The sequence below is a fragment of the Portunus trituberculatus genome, chromosome 14 (assembly GCF_017591435.1).
Source record: "Portunus trituberculatus isolate SZX2019 chromosome 14, ASM1759143v1, whole genome shotgun sequence".
Classification (NCBI taxonomy): Eukaryota; Metazoa; Arthropoda; class Malacostraca; order Decapoda; family Portunidae; genus Portunus; species Portunus trituberculatus.
In genome coordinates this window covers 7618943-7628439 of record NC_059268.1, presented here as the reverse complement: position 1 = coordinate 7628439, position 9497 = coordinate 7618943, and the positions used below count along the sequence as shown (strand labels likewise).

The 9497-nt window shown below is 37.3% G+C and overlaps 1 protein-coding gene across 4 annotated transcripts in view; it reads right to left on the bottom strand.

Moving 5' to 3' along the window:
- The window catches only part of LOC123503714 (transcription elongation regulator 1-like), a 33493-nt gene that overhangs the window by 1394 nt on the left and 22602 nt on the right, over window positions 1–9497 (bottom strand). For 2 of the 4 annotated variants that reach the window (XM_045253697.1, XM_045253700.1), the window contains 5 exons: window positions 9112–9267; window positions 8574–8960; window positions 8039–8272; window positions 2710–2864; window positions 1952–2138 (listed from right to left, as the gene is read on the bottom strand). In XM_045253697.1, the coding sequence (XP_045109632.1) occupies window positions 1952–2138; window positions 2710–2864; window positions 8039–8272; window positions 8574–8960; window positions 9112–9267 (1119 nt within the window). Of the gene's footprint in view, window positions 1–1951; window positions 2139–2709; window positions 2865–8038; window positions 8273–8546; window positions 8961–9111; window positions 9268–9497 lie in introns of all 4 variants that reach the window. The other 2 variants (XM_045253696.1, XM_045253698.1) reach the window with 1 other exon arrangement.

Genomic DNA, 9497 nt, shown 5'->3' with positions numbered 1-9497 from the left:
TTACTACTATGCATTTCACGGAGAGTGAGTCGTCGTTTTTCGCGAATATCTTTCAAACTAATGAATTGATCGGAATGGTACTTTGACACTGTGTACTAGACACCTTCCGCTAATTTTTGGTCATACTAAGCAATGCCAAATGATGTTAGTAAAACCGTTTACTCTTGAGATATACGGTGTTGCCGAGCCTCGCCAACCCCCATCCCATTCCTCCCTACGTTCTTCTCTCCCACAGAGAGAAGGGAGGCGGGGCAGCAAACGTTCGATTGTGTACGTTAGTTCTGGCGACTCATATGACTTTGGCTTTAAATGTCAAGAGTAAACACCTTTACTAACACCATTTGGCAATGCTTAGTATGACCAAAAATTAGCGGAAGGTGTCTTGTACACAGTGTCAAAGTACCATTCCGATCAATTCATTAGTTTGAAAGATATTCGCGAAAAACAATGACTCACTCTCCGGGAAATGCGTAGTAGTGGCACACAAACATTTCTAAAGAAGGTTGGAATAACAGCAAACACTGTTTGTGTAATCGCTCTAGTGTATTAAAGAGACTAAAGTAGACAGCACAGGATCGACCTCCAGGAGTTGAGCTGTGACTGCAATACAAAACAGTGAATAGCAACAGAAGTAATACATGAAATCTTTACAAGCATCTAGAAGAGAAATGGGATTCAAGAATAGTAGATTTTGCAAAGATCAGAGATGGCTGCACAGTAAGTAAGATGTCTCTAAGATATTAATAATCAAGGAAAGATGTAACACATAGTAGTAAAAAGCATCAAGCATGCAATGCTTATCACAGTTTTTCTGAACAGCAATGTCTTTCCCTCACTTTGCTACAGTTTCCTCGTCATTCACACTTGCCTCAGAACTATATTGGTTTTATCAAAATTTCACTCCTGTTCATGGTAAATGGTTTGAATTAGTGCCAATGGACTCAACTGTATCTGAGTTATCTAATTCTTGTTGTCTGAACTCAAAACCTAAAGGAAATTAGTTAATTCACAAGACTTTAAAGCTAAGAAAACTTTACACAAGTTGCCCAATTACTGTCAAATCTAAAATAAAGAAGAGAAGAGTTATGATGAATATGAAAACACACATGCATACATCCACAATAAAAGATAAGTAAGCAATAAGGAAAAATGCACACAATCAGGAGAACTGTCACAATCACTACAGACTACAGGTAACTCTCGATTTACGAACGTTTAATTTACGCGTTTTTGTTATTACACGACTGAAAAAAATATTATAATTAATCAAATTTACGCGATCGGTTTGCTTATACGCGATTTGGCCCAACCGCATTTTCAAACTGCGCACCAGTGAGTTCCGCAGCTGGCCGATAGGTGGGAGCTCCACTGCTCCTTCCTCTTCTCGTGCCTCACTTGCAGTCTGCCAGCACTGAGTACAGACGGAATCTCTTCAATCTGCCTATAATTCACCAAGATGGTATGAGAATTACATGTTTGTTTTATGCAAATTTTGACATATGCGATGCCTCTTGGAACGCATCTATCGCGTAAATCGAGAGTTACGTGTACTTTGATGCTGGATGAAGAAGCCTCCTCACACTATAATATTAATCACCCTTACTTTTATACAAAAAAAAGTAAACATGAACTCACCAAGTAATTTTGACAATCATGCTTTCTTACCTATCAGCAATTAGTTTAACTTGAAATATTCAACTGCACTACAATACAAACCCATTGCTTTTTCCATCTTTCCTTCTCTTCACTACCTCTAAATGCTTCTTTGAAATCAACTACCTCCCAAAATCCTCAGTCTGTCTTTCCTGAAGCATTCTTCTAAATCATCATTAAATTAAATTAAAATTAAATAATCTGGTGCAGTTGATTAGAAATACAATGCTGATAATAAAATTGATAAAAATAATAATACAATTCTATTAGAAAATCAATGCTGGTAATTGTCACTCACTTTTAGGAGTTCCCTGAAGTCAGCTTTTGCAGCTACCAACTTGTCCTTCAGGTATTCCCTGAACTCCCTTTCACATTTCTTGTCTGATGACGAGAATTTGGTGTAGCGTGGATCATCTTTTAATTCCTTTTTCAGATCTTTCCAATTTGAATCCAAGTGCAGGTCAGGCAATTCTTCTAACAGCTCTCTACAATTTTGGAAGAAAAGATCATTTCATGTAAGTGACAAGAGAATGGATCGATTCATTATGCCATTTATAAGGTAAGGTCAAATCCTCTCATTCACGGAGGCCAAGAAACTAAGATGTGAGGGAGCACTTATAAATGCAAACATGTCTCACTTAGTCTCTTTAAAGGAAATGCTGAGTTGTACACAATTGATTCTATAATTTCACACACAGAATATATTCTAGTATTATTATTAGATCTTTTTAATTATCTAGTTATTTGTTTTTAATGTGTAAAGCTTTGAATTCTTTATGACAATACTTTGTTTTTAATATATAAAGCTTTGAATTCTTTATGACAATACTTTCTGAGAACAAGTTTTTTTCTTTTTTCTTTCATAACATGTGAGGGACAGAGGCAAGGAGGGAATGTAAAGAATAGTATTGTGATGTTTTTTTCAGAAAGGAGAAATGTGTGGCTGTTACAAGGTGAAAGTCCTAGTAGTAGGAATATCTGAGTTAGTTCAAGAACTCTTGTTCATACACCATTCTTAACCTCACAATTGGTGACCTCGTATACTCATTACATTACCTAAATTTCTCTCGCTTCCTCTTGGTAAGATTTTCTACATGGCTATTAAATAACTTCTCTTTCTCTTCACGTTCTAAGGCCCCAGCTGACTCCCACCTTGAGTCTTTCTTTAAAGACTTCTTAGCTTCTTTCCAAGTGTAATCAGTGCTGCGAACCTGGAGGAAAAATAAAGATTAGCCAATGCCATATACAAAATAAATAGTTCAAATTTCAAGAAATGAAGTTGACCAAATAGTTATTATAATTCTTATTCCATAATTTATATTTTATATCAAGATTAATTCATACAAGCACAAGGTACACTTTCACACAGATGGATGTTTTTGTAGACAGTAGGCAGCAGGGAAGTGTGGGAGTGTGTGGCTGGTGAAGGTGAGTGAGGTGAGTGGCACAAACTGCCTCTGCCTAGCTTGCAGCAGCACTTGAAGTGTAAAGTTGTTAAACTTGTTACGTATGTTATGTATTTTTGTCGACTTGTTTGTAATGTATTCTTGTTTATCTGAGCACAATAAAAACATTTTTCTACAAGACTTATGGTTTTATTCACACAAAATAAAGTATACGCTGCATAATTTACATACAGGGGATCCTCGTGATTCAACCGTTCGCAGTTCGAATTATCGCCAATTCGAACTCAGTTAATTAATACCCAATCCTCAAGGTTCGACCGACTGACTTGCCAATTCGACATTCATATCTCGCGCGCCACCCACCCGGTGAAATCCGCCACCAGCCCGCCAGGCATAAGTGTAAACCGACGCTACCTTGTGCCAAGGCTGCCACTCATAGGGAAAATCCCCTACAGTAGGTGATTTTGGCCTAATGTAGAGGATAGGGGACACCTACGAAGAAAATAGCAATTTGCAAGGGAAACGAGAGTTTATTGACAACATGTAGGAGAATAATTTTTTTTTTTATTTCAAACACTAAATATTTGTCTGGACACCCATTACAGTTTATGAAATATGGATTATATAAATATATAAATAAATAAATAAATATATATATATATATATATATATATATATATATATATATATATATATATATATATATATATATATATATATGAGTATGGTGCAATGTGGCGAGGCACTCCATTAGGACGAGAGTCGATCGCTTGTTCCCACATACATCGTCCAGTCTGGCATGATTATATACTGAAGAAAAGTTAATTTTTCAATACCAGAAAGTTTGTATATTTCTTCTGTAGTAAAAGAATAGAACTGCAAAAGTATAAATACGTTTATTTTCACACAATATAATATATGCATGTACAAAAAGCAACTTTGGGATTGGCATAGGTGAAAATAGGGGAAAATGTGCACGAGTGGTAGGTGAAAGAAGGAGGAAATGCACGCAAGTGGTAGGGAGAAATGAAAATTTAGAGTGGCAGCCTTGCGGCCTGTGTGTCGCTTAATGATCGCAGTGCTACTCACGCTGTAGTGGCTACCCATTAAAACTCATTCCCACTAGTTTTTCACTTGTGTTCACTCAGCCAATCTCTACACCAATGTTTGTGTTTTGCTAAAATTCACATTCATTGTTGGGTATAACAATACAAGCATGATGTCTTCCAAGTGCGCTGCAACACCTAATGCTGGTGAACTGAAGGTTAAAAAGACCAAGGAAAAGCTTATCTTTAGAGAAAAAGCTTGTGATTGTTAAGGGGAGCGTCCGGTTTAGAACGGTGTTGTCATATCTCCGGTAAATATAAATGAAACACACTGATTTTTATGTTGTGAAGTCTTGGGAACATGTACATCAATATTAGACATTCATCCCCATTCTAGTCCCCAACCCCGCCATGCAATTATAATTGCAACTAAAACTTATGAGTGTTATTCTGGCATTATTATTTGCTCCATAATCTTCATTTTCCTGTGGCAAAGACACGTTATAATATGAAAGGTTTCCACGTTTAGATTTTTTATTTCATCTTTCGTTTTTGTTTAATGAATTTTTTTTTCAATTTTTTTTTTTTTTTTTTTTACATTTTTGACCAAAAAATATTAATACAAAATTCCAGATCACATATATAAAAAATAGCAACGTGAATTCAAAGAAGTATTCTTCTCCTTTTTAGTTTTTGTTTCATTGAAATCAAGTTGAAATTGGCTTTAAAATAGATTTTAGAAGGGGAATAACTTATGTTTTGAGATATGGGCCAATAAAGTTTGTTGATTGATCTCAATCCCGTTATAACACACTAGGAAGTTTATTCAGGTTTACTATATGTTCTTTTTTATTATCTACAATCTCCTAATACAATTAGATTTATATGAGGCTCCTAGTCCCCTCCTGTCAATGATCCTGAAGATGCTTTTCTTCTGACATCCAGCTCTCACTTTTTCTGGTTGTGATGTGTTCTTGAAGTTGCATGTTGTGCAGAGCATATTTATGGTGTTCTTGTATACATTAGGCTCCAAACTGTAGTCAAAGGCAGGATCTGGGTATGAATAATGAGGAAAATATTTTCAGCCTCCTTTTTTCAGCATGACAAGCTCGTCATCATTTTCCACATCTTCATTTCCTTTCTCAATATTTTGTAGAAGAGCTTCTCTAATTGTGAGTAATGAGGCCTTTTCTTTTTCATTTCCTTGTCTATGTTCTGCATGAGATGTGGTGGGCTGTGGTTGGGCGGTGGTGAGGGTGGTGGTAGTGGGTGACGCAAGGATGTGTACTGGAGCATCTGAGGTGTCAGGTTCAACACGCTCTTTTTATTCTTTGAGCTTCCATACTCATATTCCAAGCGTCCTTCCTCTGCTTATTCCTCTTAGACACATGTCCTATGGTTGGCAGTAGGTGAAAAGCTGGATGCAGTAAATAAATTACGTGCTGTTTAGCAGAGTGAAGGGCGGGTAGTGAGAGATGCAGCAACTTCTTTCTCTGATAGCTTTCCCCCTACTGAGTCTCACTGATGCCTTGGTTGACGCCAGTCATAGACTTTCAGTGTTGCCGTATAAGTCCACCAAAAAAGTTAAGACTTTTGCCTTTTTTTCTGTCGTTTTTGAGAAAAAAACTGATTCTGCTGATGTAAACAAATGCATGTGGTTGAGTAAGGGACCTTTAAATGGCATTTAAACAGAAATCAAGGCGCATTTCGCCATAAAACTTCGTGATATAATAGCTAACATGTATACCTACCACATTTTTTTCCACAAAAACATTACTTTTCATGTTTTTTCGATCTCTAAACCGGATGCTGCCCTTAACCCGAAAACTGCTGTACGCCTTCTGGGTGGCTTGGCGGCAAACTGCTGTATGCCTTCTGGAAGCGCTCTTTTTAAACAGGCACCAAAAAGTTCCCGTGATTCGTATTTCTTTGAAATTATTTTTGTGTGTTCTAATAACCTTTCTTTTAGTAATTTATATCCTTCTAATAAGAATTTGGTTATTTATATCATATTTATAAAGGAAAACAATGAAACCACTATGTTTTTATTTTATTTAGTCGACATTGCATTCCTCTCATAGGTATTAGAGTTTGAGTCTCATGTATGGTAAGAGGAAGCTATCTATAATTTAGTAGTATAGAAGTTGTTTTTGTATAATAGAAAAGAGATAAAGCAAATAAGATTATGGAAACAAGACCATCTTCACTAGACGTTTGTAACACTGTCAGACGTGTCGGCCCGGCCCGCACCGCGCGTCATGAGTCATGACTCATCGCCGCTCCTCTCTCTCTCTCTCTCTCTCTCTCTCACACACACACACACACACACACACACACACACAGATATAGTATGATATGTATGTTATTGTGGCTTACATGGAACTAATATTTCGTTACTTTATTTACTGTGAACCAAGCAAGAGTATTTCGCATTACCATTACCAGTGCATATGCATTTTTATTTGACCAATTTATCCATTCCATATGTATGTTGTTTACTCCATATACTTTGATGCCATTTACTTTATTTGCAATTCAAAATATTAGTGTCAGAATAATGGAAAGAATATTACTTATACGGAAATTGCCATTATAGAAAAAAAATACTTTTGTTTTATCATTTATTTCTCTTGAAGCAAGAGAGAGAGAGAGAGAGAGAGAGAGAGAGAGAGAGAGAGAGAGAGAGAGAGAGAGAGAGAGAGAGAGAGAGAGAGAGAGAATATTGAATCTTTGTATTAGTTCAACTTCGAGTGTTGACAACACTGTCGACGAACAGTGGCAACAAGCGGTCTGTGTGTATCCCCCCTGCCGCCTCCCCCTACATCCCCCCTCCCATCCCGCTCTCCACAATGCCTCCAGATACTGCCAGAAATCCATTTTTGCAGCAAAAAATACTTAGAAATTTTGAGTTACAGAATTGTGAAATGAAATATCTGTGACACATCTTTATAAAGTATATATCTTTAATTGAAAGTCAATCGTTCGCTGATTTAGCCGCACCAGGAGACACCCTCTGAATGTGAGTGCCACAGTTTACGGGTTAAATGCCATGACGAAGGAAAAGGTGCCAACCTATTGCCCCAATCCACTGTCTTTCAAACAAGAAGCAAGTGTGAAGAACGCAGGTGATACAGCAGTTTCTATATTAATGGCAAAGATGCTAACAAGGAAGCAGAAGCCAATAACTAAGGAAATAGAGAGACTCTTAAGGCTGTGGATTGTTGACCAGACTTGCTGCCACATTCCTTTTTCTACCTTCCTTGTGACAACAATAACCCTCTTGATTTATGCTGTTTGCAAAAAAAAAGGGCCTGTTCCATCCACTTCAGATGATGAGGAACATGCTTTTTTTTTATTTATTAAGATTTAAGCGACTGTAAGAGTGGCACCTGCTAACTTAACTAAGCTCAATTTTTTTTCTCCTCTTGCCGGTAGATATCAGCATATAGGGGATACCACTATAAAAAAAATAAGCCTGTCAGGCTTTTTTCTTTCTTTTTTTTTTTTATAGTGGTATCCCCTATATGGGTGACACAGAAAAATGTTCTCTAGCTTTCAATACAAGTTAGGTCTAGGTTACTCTCCAATTAAATCAAATCCTATTGCACCTTAAGTTCACTCTCCGATCATTCGTTATTCGATCTTGTTCCCAGAAACATAACCCAATTGTAAAGCGAGAGCATTACATTTCATGAGTTAACAAATCTCACATCTGACTCATTTTGTATACCAAAACTTCCCCCTCACACACCAAAGTTTAGTGTGTGAAGGGAAAAGTTGACAGCTGTCCTTTTCAAAATATTTGCCTTTATTATCAGTGATCTGTCAAGAAGTTCAATATAATGAGGGCTTACTGTACCTGTGTACTGTTTTACAGTACTTCCTAAAAGGTAGCTAAAACAAGATGATCATAACAATTACATTTGTACTCACCAAGTCTGCTAATAAAGCATTAAAATTGTGCACAGCTTCATCATGCTTGTGTTGCATGCGCTCCTTGTCACGGTCACGTAGATGCCCAGCTAATGCCCTCTGAACCTCCTCTTCTCTCTTCCTCAAAGACTCTTCAATCCTCCTCTGTCTTTCCCGTTCTTCCTCCTCAGCTGCTTCATTTGCTTCTCCATCTTCACGCTCCTCATCTGGACCATCACTGCCTGTGTCTTCACCCTGAAAAAGGAAACATCTTTCATATCAATATCATAGTTCCTACACTGTTTCTTTATAATTGAACCAAATTCACCATGCACAGTTAATATTTTCATATACATTGTTAAAGTGGAACACAATATGATAATGTGCAAAGCTGGAAGGTAATTTTGTACTGCATTAACTATGCAATCAATTATTGTAAATCAAATTATTTATAGCTGACTATTGACAAAATTTTTAATCACAAACAACTATCAGACAGCTAAAAAAAAAAAATACACAAAATGCATACCATGCTGGACAATTTGACTCCCCTAACCTCACTCTTATGGTTTTCCTCTATATCTTCTCCTTCTTCTGGGATAGTTTCAAACTCTTCTCTTTCCTTATCCTTTTCTTTTTCCTTCTCTTTTTTCTCCTCACGGTCTCTTTCTTTCTCCTTTTCTTTCTCCCTTTCTTTTTCCTTCTTTTCTTTCTTTTTTTCCTTCCGGTCAGCCCTCTCCCTTTCCTTGCTGCGGTCCCGGGACTCTCTGCTTCTTCTCTCTCTTTCTTTGTCTCCACGCTCCCTCTCTCTCTCCCTTTCCATGCGATCTCTGTCCCGATCTGTTCGTTCCCTATCACGTTCCCTTTCTCTATCCCTCTCCCTTTCTCGGTCTCGGTCTCGGGTTCTGGATCTGTCTCGAGAGCGCCGTCGCTCTTCTTTGATCTGGTTGAGAGAAATAATCAAAATGAATCTCATTGTATTTATTTTTCATGTTAATTCAGTAATGAAAGGAGAATAAAATACAATGCATAGCAAAATAAAGATTCATGTAAGTCCTTGCTTAGTGTGAGAGTAAAAGTCCATTCAGCCTCACCTTGATCATATAATCCCTGAACCAGTCTTCACGCTGAACGCCAGACTCCACCAATTTGTACCTGGGATCACCATCTACCTTGCGCTTCACATCTGACCACCGACTATAGCGATCAATGTCGGCTTCTTTCAGCATGGTAAAGAAGTCCTTCTTAATCTAATTTGGAAGAAACAAGTAATAATATTACTAACTGATATCAATTCCAAATCAATACCTGAAAAAAATCCTACACAACTCAGCCACCTGGAAATGAAGTTAAGTTTAATGGTCTCCACCTAGAGCTTGCTAACCTACATCCTGCAAGAAAGAAAGATTATATTAAGGGAATGTCCATATCTGTAAGGGAAAGGGGTTTAAGTGATGAGGAAACAAAGGTAAGATGGGAA